Source organism: Scyliorhinus torazame, chromosome 6 (assembly GCF_047496885.1).
Source record: "Scyliorhinus torazame isolate Kashiwa2021f chromosome 6, sScyTor2.1, whole genome shotgun sequence".
Lineage (NCBI taxonomy): Eukaryota > Metazoa > Chordata > Chondrichthyes > Carcharhiniformes > Scyliorhinidae > Scyliorhinus > Scyliorhinus torazame.
In genome coordinates, this window is record NC_092712.1 from 285,768,771 (window position 1) to 285,790,526 (window position 21,756).

At 48.0% G+C, this 21,756-nt stretch overlaps 1 protein-coding gene across 7 annotated transcripts in view; it reads left to right on the top strand.

The window, feature by feature from the left end:
* The window catches only part of LOC140425471 (catenin delta-2-like), a 1,686,689-nt gene extending 1,665,226 nt beyond the window's left edge, over positions 1-21,463 (top strand). For all 7 annotated transcript variants that reach the window (XM_072509780.1, XM_072509779.1, XM_072509782.1 and 4 more), the window contains 2 exons: positions 8,047-8,123; positions 20,921-21,463. In XM_072509780.1, coding sequence (XP_072365881.1) covers positions 8,047-8,123; positions 20,921-21,181 — 338 coding nt within the window. In that variant the 3' untranslated portion in view covers positions 21,182-21,463. The remainder of the gene's footprint in view (positions 1-8,046; positions 8,124-20,920) is intronic.
* Positions 21,464-21,756: the final 293 nt, after the last annotated feature.

Sequence of the window (21,756 nt, forward strand, 5' to 3'; positions counted from 1 at the left end):
GGGTTTCTGGGGGTCCCCCTTCTTCAGGCCCTCCCTAAGCCCGCTTACAGCACCCCCTCCCTTCCAGGACCCCACCCATCACCCCTCCAACCTCCCAGAGGCCCCTACTTATCTGCCCTTCTCCCACCCTTCAAGCTATAGCCAAGTTCCGCACACATGAGTGCGGCCTCAACCGGGACCTGGGATTCAAGTCGCATTACATTCATCCCCCACCATCTGGCCTGCAAAATCCTACCAACTGTCCTGGCTTGACACAATTCACACCTCTTTAACCTGGGGTTACCCCATCTCTGGATCTGTAAAGATTTAATCACCTGCTAATGGTCGCATTCCTAGCATTGTTTGGCATCTTTGAATTTGTCTATATATGTGTTTCTGGAACATACCTCTTCATTCACCTGAGGAAGGAGCAGCGCTCTGAAAGCTAGTGACATCGAAACAAACCTGTTGGACTTTAACCTGGTGTTGTAAGATTTCGTACTGTGCTCACCCCAGTCCAACGCCGGCGTCTCCACATCAAGATTATAATAATGCCTGGAGCCAATTGACCCTGGTGGAACCCAAACTGAGCATTAATGTAGGTTATTGCTGAGCACGGGCCACTTGATAGCAACTGTTGATGACACTTTGCTTACATTGAGAATATACTGAATAGAATGATAATTCAGCAGACTGGAGTTCTATTTGTTCCAGACAAGACACACCTGCTCAATTTTCCACATTGTTGTATAAAAGGCAGTGTTATAGCTGTACTGGAATAACTTGACTCGGGGTGCATTTAGTACTGGAACACAGGTTTTCAGCACTGCAACTGGGATCCACCTTAAAGGGTTGACAGGACTTTGGTTCAGTGTTTTATCTCAAGGATGGCACTTCTAACAATGCAGCAGTTGGCACTACACTAAAGTATCAAACTAGATTGAGGGCACGATTTAATCAAATGGGAACTATGTCCCATAGCGAACGCATTTAATTGCATGTTCCCCGGCACTCACAGCGCTGAAAAACACGCTATCTAACGTGACTCCGGTTAGATACGGGGCCTCTGCGGGGAAGGCGGGTCGAGGCCGCATTTAGTCCCGTACCCTGCATTGAGGAACCCAGCTCGCAGAAACTCCTCAGTGCCACGTACGCCTAGTGATCCTGCCAGCTGGCAGTGCCATCTGGGCACCTTGGCAGTGCCAGGCTGGCACCCAGGTGGCACTGCCAGGGTGTCAGGCTGGCAGTACCAAGGTGCCCAGATGGCACCAGCAGTGTCAAGGTGCCATCCTGCCCAGAGGGCAAGCACCTAGGGCCTCTGATGCCCTGGGAGACCCCCCATGAGTCTGGTCCCTGTTTGTGGAGACCAGTACTGAACGGCGCTCGCCCGAGGTCTCCAAGGCGAAGGCGATTGATGCCAACGCCTTAGTTACCTCAGGGAATGGCATATTAGAGTGAGACTAGCTGTCTTGCCCTAATATGCAGATTTGCCAAAAAGTGATCCTGCCCACAATGGGCAGGCTTCACATCGGGACATCTCGCAAGATCGCATTAAATTTCGCGAGGAGTGGTGAGCCAGGTAGATCTCATGAGCAGGGTTTCCTGTCAATTATAGGCCACATTACGCCGTGGCACGCTGCTTTTTGGGCACACCATGGCTGGTAGATCGCGCCCTATGTCTTCCAGAATCTGGAGTGAAACTTGAACTCAAAACCTTCTGATTCAGGCAAGAGAGTGCTACTCATGGCTGATACCTTGAAAGTGGGAGCAATTTGGCACAATGAATTCGGATGATCAACTTTAAAGTGTATTTCCTTGAAAGCATACATTGTCACCTCTATATAGTAGTAACCATGCCTAGTGATAAGGAATCGGATTAAAATTTGAGTCTCTGTAAGGCTCATTCAGTAACTGTTCTGTGATACTATTTCCCATTTAGATCCATTGGCATACACCATTATTTTAATCATGTTTAAGCTTGTCATTGTTTTTAAACACAAGCCTTTATGGGATAAAATCTTGGCGCATTGCGTTTCGAGTGTTAAGAAATGATTTGGAACAGCATTTGCTGATATACTTGTCCACCTTTTCTTTCCCACATTATTCTGGCTCAGGATCCAGCTTTGGAAACACCAATTAACCTGTCCTGTATGTGAGGCACGTCAAGATCTCTAGTCTTGACGAGGTTGTCTTATATTGTGAAGACAATGGTGTGAAATTGGGTTCAGACAGTAATACAAAAGACACAACTCGATGGATGCTTTTTCCTGTTGAAAGTGATGAGAAAGAAAAAGGCTGTTGATTCACCATCGCCTATTTTGCATTACTGCCTAAGGTACATTTTACCCCCAAACACTTGCTGCCTAAGGTGAACTTTACCCGAGCTGACCCTCTTATGGACTGACCTCATTAACACTACCCCACTGCATGCTTCACCTGATGCTGGTGTTATGTAGTTACATTGTGTACCTTGTGTTGCCCTATTATGGGCAGCACAGTAGCACAAGTGGCTAGCACTGTGGCTTCCCTGCTGGCTCACTGACTTTGCGGAGTCTGCACGTTCTCCCCGTGTCTGCGTGGGTTTCCTCCGGGTGCTCCGGTTTCCTCCCGCAGTCCAAAGACGTGCAGGTTAGGTGGATTGGCCATGATAAATTGCCCTTAGTGTCCAAAAAGGTTAGGAAGGGTTATTGGGCTACAGGGATAGGGTGGAAGTGAGGGCTTAAGTGGATCGGTGCAGACTCGATGGGCCGAATGGCCTCCTTCTGCACTGCATGTTCTATGTTCTATTATGTATTTTCTTTTATTTCCTTTTCTTTTCATGCACTTAATGATCTGTTGAGCTGCTCGCAGTAAAATACTTTTCACTGTACCTCGGTACACGTGACAATAAACAAATCCAATCCAATCCAAGTATGAATTTTCAGCCAATTCAGGGCCTTGAGCAACGAACTTTGAAGAAAATTAAGAAAGCAAAGCATATCTTCCTCCTCTTTATGTCACCGCCTCTTCGGCCTTCCAGCTTCCTTGCTGTGGTCTTGTATTCAGCAAGGCAAGTGGTGTAGTTTGCGTTTGGAAGGCCAGCTGTGGCACATTTTTCACAAATTTGATATGGAGGATTATGCAGGATCTGCAGTAAAATTGATGGATGTGTTCAACCCTGTGGGACATAGGAACAAGAGTAGGCTATTTAGCTCATCAAACCTGTACCACTATTCAATGAGATGTGCGGCCTAACTCCTAACTGCTGCCTTTTGGCCCCCATGTGCCTTAATGCCTTCAGTTAACTAAAACCTATTTATCTTGGTTCTAAAATTAGCAATTTATCTTGCACCAATCGGAATTTGCAGAAGGCAGGTCCAAACTACGACCACCCATTGGGCTGGTATTTACGTGTGTGCCCCCGGGCGTGTTTTCAGCTGGGGTTTGGGAAGGTTGCATGTAAAATAAGTTGGGTGGTCAGCCACCAGTTATCCGCCCATCCCCGAGCTGACCCCCGTAATATGCTACGTGGGCGAGTCTCAGTATTAACAGCCTGCTTACCGTATGTAAATAAATAAGTAAAGGTCTATTAGGCTCGTTAGCAAGCCATGTGGACCTGGATGATATGCTGCCTGCAATTTAATGTGGCTGGCGTGGGCAGGGGTGGACCAGCTGTTTATTTATCACCTGCATGAAAAAAGGAGGACTACGTCTTTTGGGATGTGTCCCTTGTGCATCATGTGACATCTCCCCGATATGTCACCCCCCCCCCCTCTTTCAGTGCCACATGCCCTCTAAAGCCCAGCCCCCTCACCTCCCTCTCCACACTCCTTGGGCTCCATGATCCCCTCCTCATTCTAAAACCGTGGACCTTAGCTTTTTAGGGCTCCAGCAGTCCCAAGTACTGAGCTCTGGTGTTGCCTGGACAGTTAGAGTGGGATTTCCTCCCACTGAGGGGCAGAAGTTCCCTCTAAACTCTTTTATTACACTCCTGTATCATCTTTTATTACACTTCTTTGTGCGTCTTGATATGCAATGGTGTGTAATATGTGTTACTCAAACCTTGGTTGCTGATGAGGTTTTCTGAATCTCGATGAAAAAGACTCAAACTCGTCCAGTAGTATCAAAAGGTTTATTGAGTAACTATAACAATAATTACGTGAGTTCTTTACTTTAACATTGATACTAGTGATAAGGTCAACAAGATCTAACTACAGTAACTATGTTCAACTACACTAACCATCTGTGCTAATCTTACACCCATGTCCTGGTCACTCCTGTCCTGGTCACAGTACACCCGAAAGAGAGAGCGAGAGGCACAATGTGGTTGCTTTTATACCCCTGTTGGTCCAGCCCTCTTGTGATCATCTGGTGCTACTGATTACAAATTAACCCCTTATGTACATGCACATAGAACTCATTACATAAACCACTTTAGCCTACCCGCAGCATGTTATGGCTGCAGGTGGATTTCTTACAGGTATGTTGGTTTCTGGCCAACTTTCCTTTTGGGATAGCAGGGAGTGCAGGGGGACAAGATGGTCTGGTTCTAATTTTCAGACCCGTGCCTTGTCATAGACTTCCCAGCTCACAGAAATGGTTTTCGCTGATCTATTCTGTATGTTCCCATTATATCACCCCTTATTCTTCTAAAGTACCAAGGAATATAATCCTCGTTTATTAAATCTCTCCTCATAACTTGACCCTTGGAGATATCATTCTAGTACATCTATGCTTCACCTTCTCCAGTGTCGGTATATCCACAAACCCTCTCAATTTTCAAGGTGAAAGCTAACCAGAGATTTGTATATATGAAGCACGACCTCTACCCCTTGTATTCTATTCTTCTAGCTACAAAGAACAGCATTCTATTAGCTTTCTTGGCTATTTTCTGTGCATGCTCATGACATGTTAATGTTCTGTGTACCTGTACTTTTAGGACTTACCCTGTTTCTAGCATTTCACCATTTAGAAAGTATCCTGTTGTAAACTTTTTAGGTTCTAAGAGGTGACCTTCCATCTGCCTACACTGAAAGCCAATTGCCACAGTTGTGCCCATTCATTTAATCTGTAAATATCTCTTTATAATGTTATGTTTCTATTTGCATTGCCTACAATGCAGCCTTTCTTTGTGTCGTCAGCAACTTTGGATAAATGGCTTTCTATTCCATCAGATAAATTGTTAATGAATAGAATAAATAGCTGAGGTCCCAACACAGATCCTTGCAGGACATCCTGTCAATTAGCGTATCTGCCCAGTATCCCTGTTCTATGTCTCCTGCTCAACCAATTTCCCAACCAGATCAATAATTTGTTTCCAACTACATGTTAGAACCAGCCACATAATCATAGAAACCCTATATGCACAAGGAGGCTGTTTGACCCGTCAAGTCTGCACCAACTCTCCGAAAGAGGACCCCATCTAGGCACACTTCCCCACCCTATCCCCGTAACTCCACCTCACCTGCGCATCTTTGGACTGTGGAAGGAAACCGGAACACCCGGAGGAAACCCACGCAGACATAGGCAGAAGGTGCAAACTCCACACAGACAGTCTCCCGAGGCTGGGATTGGACCCAGGTCTCTGGCGCTGTGAGGTAGACGTGCTAACCACTGTGCCACCGAGCCACCACTTCAGCTGACAATCTTTTGGGAGGGACATTTATCAGATGCCTTCTGGAAGTCCATATAAACAACATCCATGGACACTACCCTGTCCGCTACTTTAGTCACCTCTTCAAAATATTCAATCAGATTAGTCAGGCATAATTTGCAAATCCATATTAGCTCTCTCATTTGCACATTCTCCCCGTGTCTGCGAGGGTCTCACCCCCACTACCCAAAATATGTGCAGGGTAGGTGGATTGGCCATGCTAAATTTCCCCTTAAATGGAAAAAAACAATTGGGTACTCTAAATTTATTTTTGAAAAGCTCTCTGATCGGCTGAAAATTTTCAAGGTGTCCAGTCACCCAATCCTTAATTATGGACTATCGATTTCCCCAGGTTAGATGGTAGGCTAATTAGTCTGTAGTTCCCTGGTTTCCCTTTGTTACCTTTCTTAAATGGAAGAATGATGTGCAGATTTCCAAGCTAAAGCAACAGTCTCTGAATGAAGAGAACTTTGGAAGATTATAGTTAGGGCATCTTAAGTGTTCACACCTACCACTTCAAATGCTGGGATGGAAATCCTCTGATCCTGGAGGTTTGTCACTATTTGGTACAATAATTTCTTGTTATTGTTATCCTGCTTACATTAATTTTCTTGAGTTCTGTCACTGATTTAATAATACTTTCCTTGAACTATCTGCCATGTTGGTATGTGAGACATCACTAACTGCAGGCAAACCAGATAGTAGCGTTTCAACTGACTATTTAACTGTTACTATCAATGAAGAACCCCCTATTTTGTCACATTTCCACTGCTGGTAAATAATTTTTATATCAATGCACAAGATAGTTTCTGATTCGATCAGGATATGGAACAGCACATTGGGTAATGAAGGCACACAAAACAGGCTCAGTACATGTATTCAGCGAATGAGGGAGCAATAACTGGCTCGGAAGATCAGTCAACCACAACCAGCCACCACCAACTGAAAGGTGTAGAGGCTCCTGGTTCCTGAGCTTATAGAGGAGCAGGGACCAGCAGGAGAGGACTGCTTACCAAAAGGAGCAATTAAAGCAGGGAAATCAGAAGCAATGGAGAAATTGGCAATGGGAGGCTTCATCGCAGCTAAAGAGGCAGCTAAATGGGAGAAAGTCATCAAGTTGAACAGTCAACAGGGGAAATATTGGAAACAGGAGGGACAGGCAATGGGTGGGAAAGAGGATGGGCAAGAGAAGTATTTGAGAGAGGGGAGACAGTGGAAGAACCTGCAACTGGAGATCCAGCAGGCGTGGAAAAGTAGTGAAAATCAGAAGCAGAGGAGGCATGTGAGGTAAATTGAATTTTTACCATTCAAGTTCCGGCTGTTGCTCACACAAGGCCTCCATATTAACAAAGAACATAACAGTAAAAGCTGAATAGATCTCACATATTTTCCCATTCCTGACAACCTCTAGCCTTTGATTCTCCTGTTGCCTCTACTCCAGGAGACAGGAACAGAAGCACTCCTGCAGACCTGAGGGACTTTGAACAGCGTGACTTGTTAGCTGCAGTGCCTTCTGGTTGCTGTTGGAAATGAACAAGAACCCCTCCACCCTCAAAGATCTATTCGATTTATAGAGGCCTTGTGGCCTCTCGTGCCGTTCTACAAGCCTCCTCTCAAACCTACACCTCCGACTTCCTCTTCGCACCATTCACTTGGACATAAATCACAGTTCCTCCTCCATTGCTGGGAGAATATCTTGGCATTCCCTCACTAATGCCACTGTGGTTTATAGGGGAGCCTTTACCACATACAGCAGTTCAAGAAGACCCACCAGCACCTTTTCAAGACAACTGGGGGCCAGGCAATAGTCACAGCATTGTCCTCTCACTCACATCCTAAGAACAAATTTTTAAAAACAGTACAGTTCAGCCAGGTCCCCTAAAACTGGGCATCCTTCAGATGCAGTGGGATGGGAGGGTTGGGTGAAACCCAGGCATACCTTTCTATCAGGTAAGACTCAACTTAAGAACTATTTCACCCCAATTTCCTTTGTTGCACTCAAAAAATGAGTGTTCCCCAAGCTCGCCACCATCTTCTGAAGGGTAATCAAGGATGGGCCTAGCTAGTGATGCACACATCCTGTGGAAGAATAAAAAGGCACGTATTTGCGAGCAGTGTCGGGACCATCGTTTTCAATGGGATTGCCTGCAATGACATGCTACGAAGCACGAGACCCCCCCCTGGTAAGATGATAATGAATTACTTTGTGCGAATTTAGGTAAAGAGCCTAGATCTATAGTTTAGAACATCACCAGAGTTGAACATGATGTGTTTAAATGACATCATGCTCGGAGGTAAGGATATGGATATGTAGAAAGGCAGCAAATGCAATTCGCCAAAGGAGATTTCCCCAATGCCTACCTGACCTATTGTACAACAAGCCGAGGCATGAATTTTCAATCATTTTAACTGTGTCTCTTTCTTTATTTGAACAGCTCAACTTTCTGTAGTAGCCGGGTCAGGCTACAGGAATTCCTATGCTACTCCTGTTGAAGCTACCAAGCACAACCAGGTTTGTTACACACTTTACAGAACTCCTGATCGATGCCTTTGACCTTCAGCAGCCATCACTGTGATAAGAGCCCAGCATAGAATCACAACAACTTTCCTCTATCTTCGTCTCACTTCAACCCTGGCCGTTAGAAAGAAGTGCGGCTCCTTTATTCTCTTGCTTTGCTAATGAACCCTGGTAACCTTTCTGCCTCAATGATATCACAATTTAGATGACATTTACAAAGCAATGGAAAAATGTCACCGGGCATTTAAAAATAAATTCAGCCCCGTTGAGAAAAGGGAGCATTTCACTAACTTATTCCTAAATGTGGGTGGTTGGGTGTTGGAGGAAATTCTAGCAAACTGACTTTGCCCATGGAATGGAAATTTAGGTCGAGAATTTTCACGTTCCCTAGAGGCGGAGGCTGCAAACCATGGGAAAGCCTGTTATCCTGCCGCCAACCAAAGGAGAGTTGCCTGGGCGGGCGCGGGGTGGGGTGGGGGGGGGGGGAATCCCGCCCATAGTCTGCCCATGGGGTCATCCCAAACCCCATTTCTGCCATTCGGTTAGATTGTGGCTGATCTGAACCTCAGCTCCATTCACCTGCCCTTTCTTCATATGCCAAGAAAAATCTATTGATTCCAGTTCTGAAAGCTCCCACAGTCTTTTGACTGAGTCTGTTCTAGTTTTCTACTACCCCTTGTCTGAAGAAGTGCTGCCAATTTTCCTCTTGAAGGGCCTACCTCTCAGTGAAGCCTCCTTTATTCTGGATTCCCCCACCTGAGGAAATAGTAGGCGTGATCTACCGGCCGCATTGCGTCTGAACGGCGGACGGTCGGTGGATGTCAGAAGATCCTCTTCTGGGGTCTACCCGGCTCGCCATGCCTCGCGAGATCTAATGCGATCTTGTGAGAGGTTGCGATCTGAATACCGGCCATTATGGTAGCTCCAGTTCTTCCATTGCGTGTCTGTCCCCCATGTAAAAATCCCTGATCACCAGCATCCCCCCATCCTGTCTACACCTCTTAAAGGTACCCCACCTTTATGGCTGGTGGGAATTTCTGGTTACCGTAGAGGACATCTCGGTTAAACCAAAATGTTGTCTCATTTGGTTCCATGTCCTCAATGTGGCTACTGCCACTGGGTAGGATGTGTATTTTGGTGGGGGGGGGGGGGGGGGGTGCTGCCGTTTCGAGGGTTTGGAGGGTTGTTCTCTTGCAGGAGGACTCCTCCAGCCTCACCAATTCCGTATTCGGTTCTCGTATCCATCCCCTCACCCACTCAGCTGTGGCTGTCCAGCAGTAATATTGCAGGTTCCGAAGGGCCAGGATGTCCATGTTTCTTCCCCTTTGAAGTGTAGCCTTGGGGATCCTTGGGTTCCCCCCTCCCCCCCCCCCCCCCCCACACACACAAACACCAGGATAATTTTGTCTATCCCTTGGGAAAACGCCTTGAGGATGAAGATCGGTATGGATCTGGACAGGAAGAGGTACCTTGGCAGCACTTTCACCTTGATGGTCTGCATCCTCCCCGCCAGGAAGAGCGGGAGTGCATCCCATCTCTGTAGGTCCTTTTTAACATTCTCCACCAGACTAATCAGGTTCCATTTGTGGATCCATGTCCAGTCATGGGCTATCTGGATCCCCAAGTAGCGGAATTTGCTTCAGGCTAGTTTGATTGTTAGACCACCCAGCTCTGTCCCTCCCCCATTCGGGTTCAGCGGGAATGCCTCGCTCTTGCCCAGGTTGAGATGGTACCCCGAAAAGGCCCCAAACTCATCCAGGAGCTTCATAATTACTTACAGGCCGTTCTGTGGGTTTGAGATGTAGAGGAGCAGGTCATCCACATAGAGTGGAACTCTGTGCTCTCTGCCTCCCCTTCGGATGCCCTTCCAGTCTTATTTCGTGTCTCGCAGAGCAATCGCCAGTGGTTCGATTGCCAGGGCGAACAAGAGCAAGGACAGCGGGCATCCCTGCCTTGTGCCCCTTTACAGCTGGAAGTATCCAGAGCTGGTGGTGCTGGTCCGAACGCTTGCCTGGGGGGCGTTGTACAGGAGTTTCACCCACGTGGTCAACCCCATCCCTAGCCCAAACCGCTCCAGTATCTCAATGAGGTACTTCCATTCGACTCTGTCAAAGACCTTTTCTGCGTCCATGGAGACGATCACCTCATGTTCTCTCCCCGGATGGGGGTCATTATTGTATTCAGCAGCCGCATGATGTCTGCTGTTAGCTGCCTACCCTTGACAAAGCCCGTCTGGTCCTCTTCTGGTACTCAGTTCTCCAGTCTCTTGGCCAGGACTTTCACGAGTATCTTTGTGCCGACATTGAGCAGTGAAATGGGTCTCTATGATCAGCATTCCATCGGATCCTTGTCTTTTTTAGGAATCAGTAATATCGTGGTCTATGTTAGCTTTGGAGGCAGGGTGCCCCTCGCTAGCGAATCTGTGAACATTTTCCATAGGTGGGGGGGCCAGAGCTGGTGCAGATATTTGATAGAAGCCTGCTGGGAACCCGTCCAGCCCTGGCGCCTTCCCCGTCTGCATGGAGCTGATACTCTCCATGATCTCTGCCAGTCCTAATGGTCCTTCCAGCTTGCCTCATCTGTCGTCCCCACGACTGGCATGTCCAGTCCATTGAGGAGCCGTTTCACCCCCGCACCCCTGTTGGGGGACTCAGAGGTGTACATCAAGGCCTCAAATTCTTTGGTGATCTTTTTTGGTTTGGCTGCTAGTCTGCCTCTGCTATCTTTGACCTGCGCTATCTCCCTTGTGGCTGCCTGCTTTCCCAGCTGGTGAGCCATCAGGCGACAAGCCTTCCCTCCGTGTTAGTAGAAGGTCCCCCGTATCTGGCGGAGTTGGTGAACTGCTTTCCTGGTGGATAGCAGGTTAAAGTTCATTAATAGCTTTTTCCACTCCACCAGAAGCTCTATGGTCGGGGCCTTGGAGTACTTTCTGTCGACCTTCAGGATGGAATCGAGCAGTTGCTGCCTGGCTCCCCCCCCCATCCTACCTGTCTCTACACGCCTTGTAGGCTGTAATCTCCCCCCTAATCACCGCCTTCAGTGCCTCCCAGAATGTGGAAGGTGAGACTTCCCCATTCTGGTTGTTAGTAATGTACTCTCCTATGGCCTGTGATGTTTTCTGGTAAAAGGCCTTGTCGGCCAAGAGGTCCGTGTTCAACCTCCATGTGGGGCGTTGGGCACAGCCAGTCTCCAACCTCATATCCATGTAATGTGGAACGTGGTTGGAGATGACTATCGCGAAGTATTCCACCCTTACTATGTCTGACAGCTCCGATTTCCCCACTGCAAAGAAGTCGATATGGTGTATATCTTGTGCGCTGGTGAAAAGATCGAGAATTCCTTCTCACCAGGGTGTAGGAACCGCCGTGGGTCCACTGCCCCCATCTGCTCCATGAATGCTCCCAATTCTCTAGCCATGCCTGTCTTTTTCTATGTTTTGGGGCTTGATCAGTCTGTCAGTAGGTCCTGTACACAGTTGAAGTTGCCCCCTCCCCCCCCATGATCAGTCAATGTGTGTCGATGTCCACGATTTCCGCCATGGTCTTTTTTATGACATCAGTGTCATCCCAGTTGGGCATGTACACATTAGCCAGAACTACCTGCGCCCCATCCAGGACACTGCTGACCATAATGTACCACCCCCCTGGGTCCATAACCATCCTTGCCACCGTAAACACTGTCCTCTTGCTAATCAGTATTGCTACCCCCTAACCCTCATCCCATAGCACAAATGGTACGTCTGCCCCACCCAGCCTTCCTTACCCACAGTCGGTCCTTCTCCCTCAGGTGTGTCCCTTGCAGGAAGACAATGTTGGCTTTCAAACTTCTTAAATGGGCAAAGACTCTGGATCTTTTCACTGGGCCATTAGGTCCTCTGGCATTCCAGGTGATAATGCTGGCGGGGAGCTTTCTGTCCCCAACTTCTTACGGGATCAACCATATTTAACTGGTGGATGCGCCCCTGCACTACGTGGTTTTCCTTTGTTAGGGGATGGTCCAAAATGGCCACGGTCACCGTTCCCACCATGAGGTCAGGCCCCTACGCCCCAGGGTTTCCCTTTGTCCAGGGGGCACCCAACATGGCGGCCACCTGTGTGTACGCCATGTGGGTGCGCCCCTGCACTCTGGGGTTTCTCTTTGTTTAGGGACCCTCCAAAGTGGCTGCTTGCAGCGCCATCTTGTTCCCTTAACCTGCACCTTACCTGTTGAAACCAATCTGAGACCCATCCCTTTCTTCTCTTCTTGTTCCCCTTATGTTCCTTCTCTCACTGCCCTCCCTACCATCTCCCCTTCCCCCCTGTCCCCCCTCTTTGTCTCTCCCTTTGCATTCCCCCTCCCCCTCCATGTCCCTGTGTTCCCCACCCCCACCCCGCCATGTGCACCCTCCCTGCTGGAAGGTGCGCCGCAGCTCCCCTTATTATCATACTTTCTGGGCTAGCTATCCCCACTAGTGTGGTGATGCTCCCTCCCAGGACTGGTCTTACTCCTGTCTTTAACCCGCTGACTGTCTGCTCCCTCCTCCTGTGCCTTACCTCCACCTGCGTTCCGTTGCCCTCGCCTTTCTCTGTGACCTGATCTTTCTGATCAAAGCGAGGCAGCACAGTCCCGCGCAAACATATTTGCTCCATGCCTTCAGCGTTGCCTTGCCTGCCCCTTGTCCAGGCTGTTCATCTGAACAAACTCGTCCACCTGGTGTTGAAGTAATATACCTTATTTTGGAACATGACCCAGAGCCTGGCTGGGAACAGCATTCCAAATTTTACTCCGTTCCTGTACAGGGCCGATTTCGCCTGGTTAAATTCGCCCCTGCGTTTTGCCAAAGCCCACCCCAATGTCTTGATAGACCAGGATTCTGTATCCTTCCCAGCTACTCTTCTTCGTTGGTCTTGCCCACCTCAGGATCCTCTCATGATCCTGATACTGATGCAGTTTTGTGATAATCGCCCTCGGTTATTCCCCCACCTTGGGCTTCTTAGGGCAGAGAAGGTTAACGGGAGATTTAATAGAGGTGCTCAACATTGTGAAGAGCCTTTACAGTGTAGATAAGGTGAAACTGTTTCCACTGGTGGGTTGGTCAGTAAGAGATCGCAGGGTTGAAGATAATTGGCAATTCTAATTAAAGATTAGAATTTATTTAACTCAGTGAGTTGTTATGATATGGAAGGCCCTGCCTGAAACGCTAACGGCGGTAGAATCAATAGTACCTTTCAAGAGGAAATTGGACATATACTTGAATGGTAAAAAATTGTTGAATTATAATCAAGTAGTTCTCCAGAGCATGATAACTGAAATATCTCTTGCTCCAGACAGTCACAGTTACAGTGACCTGCGTCACCAAACTACACCTTGATCTGTCCCTCTACTTCTCTGACACCTTCTCCTCCTTTGGCAACTTCATCTTGTTCTCCCTGTCATGCCTCTCACTTAAAATGTTCATCCTCCCCCACCCACCTGAGTACTATAAAAATCTTCTCACGGCTTTTCTCCCTCAGCTTCTGCACCAAGCACTTTCTCATTCTTGGTGATTTCAACTGATGTGTTGGGTGTTCTGGATCACATACAGGTCACCAACACTTGAAGTAGTGCAACACTATTTTATTAAAAGGTTAACTATTTAAACATACTTGAACTGTGGGTAAATACGATACCAGCTTTAACTAAAGACCTTTGCCTTGTCCTAACCAGTTGATGCACTCAACACATGGTGAATGTCTGTGTTGCAGGCTGTGAGCTCTGTCCTACTAGCTAGCTGCTACTCGAATGAGCGGGAACTCTGATGTCCCCTGTCTTTTTGTGCGTGTGCTCTCACTGGTGATTGGCTGCGGTGTTGTGTATGTTGATTGGTCCCACTGTGTGTCCATCAGTGTGTGTCTGCACCATGACATACTGGCGTATATTATGACATCAACCTTCATTTCACCTCATTCTCTCTCTCTCCTCTGAGTTCACTCCTTTCTATCCTCCTGTAATCTCTCCTCCCATGTAATCCCCCCCCCCCCTCATGTCAAGATAAAGCTTTTTCTGATCACTTCCTCATATCACCCCCCACCCACATTCCCTCTCTCTTTTCTAAACCTAAATCCTTCTGTGCCCACCCCTGGAAAAAGCTGTCTCCAAAATGATCAACAACGGCACTTTTGACAACCCAAATTTGTTCGCCACAAAATTTCTGCAGATATTAATCATCTGAACCACACCTTTGATATCTCAGTCCTTACTGAAACCATCACACTCTCTCACCCTGGCTAATTGCCCTAGTTTGCCCTCACATGCACCCCCCCCCCCCCTCCCCTCCCTTACCAAGGGGTGCAGAGTTGAATGTATATCGTGGAAAATCCATTCATCTTTTGCCCACTGGATCAATCTGGAGGACATAAAGTTATAAAGCAGCATCAAGCCCTGCTGCCACTGGCATATCTGCCAATTATTCCAGAATCATCCTGGAATGCAAAGATAACTCTGTGTTTATTTTTCTGCTGCAATTTGTTCTGTTAAGCACCTCTCTCCCCTGTCTCCTGCACCCTCGCCTCCAACAACAAGTGCAAGGTGCTCATGGGCGTCTTTGTTGCTAAGGTTGAGACCATTCAATTGCCTCTGCATTTCCCTCATTTCTCCGAGTCCATGGGGGCCAAACGTCCTCCACGGTTTTCCTTGCCCAAGCCCGACCTCTCACCTTTCTCAAGTTTCTCCCCTCATACCATCTCCAACCTCTCCCTGTTTACCTCCTGCTCCTTTGATTCTATTCCCACTAAATTGCTGACCAGCTTCCCTTTCTGGCCCCAGTGAAAGCCGATGTTGCCAAGAGGTCTCACTCCTCAGCTTCTGTGTCTTCTCCTTTAAACCTGCCATCATCGGCTCTCTCAAAGAAAAAAACAACTCTCCAGTGTTCCCTCGAGCTCCTGTTTGCTGGCTTGTTGCATTGCGCAGTTCCCTAAACTTGACATGCAGCTGCATTACACATTCCTAATTGCTGCCATTAAGGCCATGGACCCATGCTTCTGAGATTAGTGCGCCCCATCCTTTTTCCTGATATGACCCCATTGTAATGCCTCAGACATTGAGTAACCTAGGGGTGAAAGGAGTGGGCATGGCTGGTTAGAGAGTTATTGGGCATGGGGGGGGGGGGGGGGGATGGTTAAAACTACTGGGTTTGCACTGAAAAAAGTGACAATTTACCTTGTTGCAGTCTGTAGGTATGCAGCAATTGGGACTCACAGAACAGACACTTAAGCCGAGGTAGGGGACAAAAAACACAAACATTGATAGTGGCCTTGCGGCTGACAAAACTCAGTGTGAACTCCACAGTCATCGTTACTCCCTCAGAATATGTGACCCCAAAATCTCATCCCACGATCCAGTTTGGGAACCTTTGGCTCAGAAGGAACACCATGCTTAACCTCTCCATCCTTGTGAACAACCATCCCATGGCCAACCTCCCTTTCCTCTCCTAAGTTCTTGAATGTATTGCCGCCTCGCATGCCTGTGCCCATCTTTTCTGGTGTGGAGATGCCGGCGTTGGACTAGGATGAGCCTCAGGTGAGGAAGGAGCAGTGCTCCGAAAGCTAGTGTTTGAAACAAACATGTTGGACTTTAACCTGGTGTTGTAAGACTTCTTACTGTGCTCATCTTTTCTGGAGCAGTATGTTTGAATCTCTCCAATCAGGTATCCACACATAATAATAATCTTTATTGTCACATTAACTTACATATGCTTACATTAACACTGCAATGAGGGGCAGCACGGTAGCATTGTGGATAGCACAAATGCTTCACAGCTCCAGGGTCCCAGGTTCGATTCCGGCTTGGGTCACTGTCTGTGCGGAGTCTGCACATCCTCCCCGTGTGTGCGTGGGTTTCCTCCGGGTGCTCCGGTTTCCTCCCACAGTCCAAAGATGTGCGGGTTAGGTGGATTGGCCATGCTAAATTGCCCACGGTGTCCAAAATTGCCCTTAGTGTTGGGTGGGGTTACTGGGTTGTGGGGATAGGGTGGAGGTGTGGACCTTGGGTGGGGTGCTCTTTCCAAGAGCCGGTGCAGACTCAATGGGCCGAATGGCCTCCTTCTGCACTGTAAATTCTATGATTCTATGAATGAAGTTACTGTGAAAAGCCCCTGCCACATCACCAAAGCACAATGCAGTTACAAATGAAATCTTTTGGCATAGCTGACTACACAATCATTGTGTAGTCAGCTATGCCAAAAGATTTCATATACCTCATACCTCACCATTGTCGGACAGCTAGTTGAGACGGCACTCCCCAATTCCATTCTTACCTAGCCAGTCATAGCCAGAGAATTGCGTGCAATGTCTCTCCACCTGCTCCCGCACCATTTGCTATCTCTTAAAAATCAAACCCTGGCCCCCTAATACCTTCCCATCTACATGCTGCTCTTCGCTGACACCATCTAAAACATTGTCACTTTCTAAGTATATGCAGATAGTTTTCAGTTTTACGTCACCACAGCCTCTCTACTAATCTCTAAGTGGCCTGACTGCTGGTTTGACATCCAGTTGTAGATAAGCAGAAATCTCCTATAATTACAGACAGGAAAGGTGGCACGGTGGTGCAGTGGTTAGCACTGCTGCCTCACGGCGCCGAGGTCCCAGGTTCGATCCAGACTCTGGATCACTGTCCGTGTGGTTGCACATTCTCCCCGTTTTTGCGTGGGTTTCGCCCCCACAACCCAAACACATGCAGGGTAGGTGGATTAACCACGCTAAATTGCCCCTGAATTGGAAAAAATGAATTGGGTACTCTAAATTTATTTTTTTTTAATTAAAAAATAAATAAAATAAAATATTACAGTTAGGAAGAGTGAAGCCATTATACATGAGACAGAGCTAGTAGGCAGATGGGAGTGTGGGAGAATAGGAGTTGCTGTGACAATAGGACTGCTGCCCGATGTATTCCCACCTCTGGGAAAATCTCTCAGAGTGGGCTGGAAACAGTCGCAGAGTTCCATGGAGGTGGGCAGCCAATTAGGGCAAATAAGGCCCCACTTGGGGACCACTCTATGACAGTGCTGATAACCTCCCACCATTGGAGCAGCCTGCAATTTTACACTTCAGGTGGTCACTCGGGGGCAGTCAGATAGGGCCAGAGCCAGAAGCTGTGGGAGTGGAAGGCCACAGCCGTTTCTGAGATCAATTCTGCAGAGGGGATTCCCCTTCGCTCCAATGGTCATACTGGTTTCAGGCTGCTTTATTTGATGATTTCTCTGCAGGGCACCTACATGTTAAGACGCCTTCATGCTCACCTTTCAACCTCAGCAACACCTACACTCCCAGTGGGACCACTGCCCTGTGTGCAAGCTCTCTGATTGGCCCTCCAGCCTCAGGAACCTATTGCAAGATGTTCAGACACCAATCTATAAATTCTGGACAAGGAGATGTTGACGCGGTGGTATCAGGACAATTTATTAATCAACAAAAGGGGCAGCACGGTAGCATAGTGGTTAGCACTATGGCTTCACAGCGCCAAGGTCCCAGGTTCAATTCCCGGCTTGGTCACTGTCTGTGCAGAGTCTGCACGTTCTCCCTGTGTCTGTGTGGGTTTCCTCCGGGTGCTCCGGTTTCCTCCCACATGTCCCGAAAGACGTGCTGTTAGGTAAATTTGGACAGTCCGAACATTCCCTCTGTGCACCCGAACAGGCGGCGAAATGTGGCAACTAGGGGCTTTTCACAGTAACTTCATTGCAGTGTTAATGTAAGCCTACTTGTGACAATAAAGATTATTATTATACTTAACAAGCAAAGGCATTCAGTACCATAGTTCAGGGGCGGGATTCTCCGCAAACCGGCGGGGCGGGCAACTCCGGCACAAAGGAGTGGCGTGAACCACTCCAGCATCGGGCCGCCCCGAAGGTGCGGAATCCTCCGCACCTTCAGGGGCTAGGCCGGCGCCGGAGTGGTTTGTGCTGTGCCGGCCAGCGGGGAAGGGGCATGCCGCCATGCCAACCGGCGCCGAAGGGCCTCCGCCGGCCGGCGCGTGTTGGCGCATGCGCGGGAGCGCCAGCATGTGCTGGCGTCATCCCAGCGCATGTGCAGGAGGGGTTCATCTCCGCGTCGGCCATCGCGGAGGACCACAGCAGCCGACGCGGAGGGATAGAGTTCCCCCACGGCACAGGCCCGCCCGCGGATCAGTGGGCCCCGATCGCGGGCCAAGCCACCGTGGGGGCACCTCCCAGGGCCAGATCCCTCCCTCCCCCCCCCACCGAGGACCCCAGAGGCCGCCCGCGCAGCCAGGTCCCGTCGGTAAGTACCTACTCTAATTTACGCCGGCGGGACCGGCCGAAAACAGGCGGCCACTAGGCCCATCACAGGCCGGAGAATCACCGGGGGGGGGGGGCGCTGCTAGCGGCCGCCGACCGGCGCGGCGCGATTCCCGCCCCCGCCAAATCCCCAGCGCTGGAGAATTCGGCAGCCGGCGGAGCAGGATCCACGCCGCCCGCCGGAGATGCTTCGACCCGGCGGGGGGTCGGAGAATCCCGCCCAGGTGTTTTTACTTCTCACTGACTATTGGCTACAGACAACTTATGACTCCTTTTCTCTTTTCTCTCCCTATGCCTTTTTGATATTTGTGCTATGACCTGTTTGTCACTTTTATCCTCTGTAGCCAGGGCTCTTCCTGATGTTCTAATGCTGTCATTATGCTTTGATCTTATTATTTTTATTTGTCAATACTATTGTTAACTCATCAATTGTGATCAAGACCCATGATCACAACCGAAACTCGATATCCTTAACTCATAAGCTGCCTATTCTTCGGAACATACGAATTAGGAGCAGAAGTTGGCAATTCAGCCCTTCGGGCCTGCTCCACCATTCAATCAGATCATGGCTGATCTCTCCCTGGTCTCAAATCCACGTCCCTATCTTTTCCCCATATCCCTATAACCCATTTTTTTCAGAAATATATTTATCTCCTTGAAACCATTTAATGATTCAAATTGCACTACACTATGGGGCAGTGAGTTCCACAAATTCACCACCCTCTGTGAGAAGTAGTTCCTCCTCACCTCAGTCTCAGTCTACTGCTTCTCAACCTATATCTGTGACCTCTCATTCTAGATTGCCCTACAAGGGGAACATTTGGTCAACGTTTACTTCGTCTATCCCTTTTAGTATCTTTTGTATCTCGATCAGATCCCCTCTCATCCTTCTAAATTCCAGCGAGTATAAGCCCAAACTGTTCAATCTCTCCTCATAAGTCAACTCTTTCATCCCCAGAATCAAACTGGCGAATCTCCTCTGAACTGCCTCCAATGCCACCACGTCCTTCCTCAAATAAGGAGACCAAAACTGGACACAATACTCCAGATGTGGTCTCAGCAACACCCTATACAATTACAACACTTCTCTACTTTTATACTCCAGTCCTTTTGCAATACACCTTAACATTCCACTTGCCTTTTTAATTACATACTGTACCTGCATACCGACTTTCTGCCATTCATGAACAAAGACACCCAGATCCCTCTGCCTAGCTGCATTTTGAATCTGCTTTCCATTTAGATATTGTTAACTTTTTCTTGTATAACCACCTGTCAGACTTGGTGACCCGTGTATTCATTTAAATCCATCAGTCTATACATTTTAAAGCATATCCTTTGATAATATCTGATGAGATTGTTTGTACATCTGCCCTCCACTTCTCTTTTCCTATTCACATTATCAATTCACACCATCAATCCCCATTAGATTATGAATGTGAATTAACTCAAGTCATACAGGCAATATTTCCTCACATTTCGGAAATTAACCCTTCATCTACCAGGAGCTGATACAAAATGCACACCCATGAAGTGCAAAGTTTAAAAAAATACAAAAAGTTTTAAAAGCTTCACATTTTCTGACACTACCAATCTTCATTAATTGTTAGGCAAGTGAGAAAGCAATAAACTAGAAAATTATGCCAGTGGGCACACTCGTGTCATGAGTGGACTACAGATGGGCCTGTGCCCACTGGAAAATTCAGCCATTGTCTTTGGTCCCTACCACAAACTGTGTTCTTTAGCCAGCAATTCAATCCCTTTCCTCGGCAACTATCTGAGGCAAAACCAGCTGTCCTCAACCTTGGTGATTTATTAGACCCCAACGTAAGCTTCTGACCACATGATCGCACTATTATTAAGCTCGCCTACTTTCAGTTCCGTAGCGTCACCTGCCTTAGCTCCTGCATCAATTCATTTGCTGCTGAAACCCTCGTCCATGTCTTTGTTACCTCTAAACTTGAATATTCCAATGCACTTCTGGCTGGCGTTCCATCTTCCACCTCCACAAACTTAAACTCATCAAAGATTTGCTTCCCGTATCTTACTTCACACCACATCCCCTTCACCCATCATCCCTGTCCGCATTGACTTCCACAGGCTTACATATAAGCAATATTTTTAAAATTCTCATGCTTGTTTCCAAATCGCTCCGTGCCTTCCCCCCTCCTAACTTCTGTCATCTCCTCCAGCCTTACAACCCTCCCGAGATGTTTGCCTCCTCCAATGTTGGCCTCTTGCACATCCTGGATTTTGATAACGTCACCATTGGCAACCATCCCTTTAGCTGCCAAGGCCCAAATCTCAGGAATTCCCTCCCTAAACGTATCTATCTCTGTGTCCTCCTTTAAGACATTACTTAAAACCTAGGACCAAGATTTTGGTCAACTCTCCTAATATGTCTCTATTTGGCTCAGTGGCAAATTTTGGATCATTTCATTATGTTGAAGGCCCTGAAATAATACAAATTGTTGGTGTTTAAATGAAACAAGAATTATGGTCCGTATCTTCTTCTCAATAGGTCTCATCACAGCCTGCTGCACAGGAACCCAGTAGGAAAGACTATGATACCTATCAGCCCTATCAAAACTCAACAGCAAATTACGATGACTCTTTCTTTGAAGACCAAGTGCACAGTCGCCCAGCAGCCAGTGAATACAACATGCATCTCGGCCTGAAGTCAACTGGCAATTATGTTGATTTCTATTCCGCCGCCCGTCCCTATAGTGAGTTAAACTACGAGACGAGCCACTACCCGGCCTCACCCGACTCCTGGGTCTAAGCGGTTGGCCTCTTGGGTCTGAGCAGAGGCGGCAGATACACAAGAAAAGAATCATTATACAAGACCCTGGGAACTGTGCATGTGCATGAATACCACAAGACATTTTTCAGCAAGTCTTAGTCTATCAGTGGTCTGTTCCGTAGGACAGTCATCGGGTGAATCATGACAGATGGCGGTCAGACGGATAGGTACGGAGAGAAATGCAAGTGACATTCAGCTCATACAAAGGAGATGGAAAATTTGCTCGCCAGAGAGGGGGTGGGGTGGTTGGTGATTTGGGTGGGGTTTGGGGGAAGGATTAAAAGTTCTTGTTGTGCATCCAGAGGAGCAGGGGATGATGAGGATCAGGTGGGGGGGGGGGGGGGGGGGGGGAGGGGGGGCTGACAAAGAACATCAGAAGCGTGCAAAGAAAATGGCATTGTGGAGAGGAATGAAAGTTGGCAGTGGAAAGTAGTTGAAAGCGATAGGAGGGAGGTTGGAGAGGCAAGGTCAGAGGTCAAGCACAAGAACCTGAATGTGTTTACACTTGTCACGGGGACAGTCTGTCACCTCTTGGAAACAAACATTCTCAACTG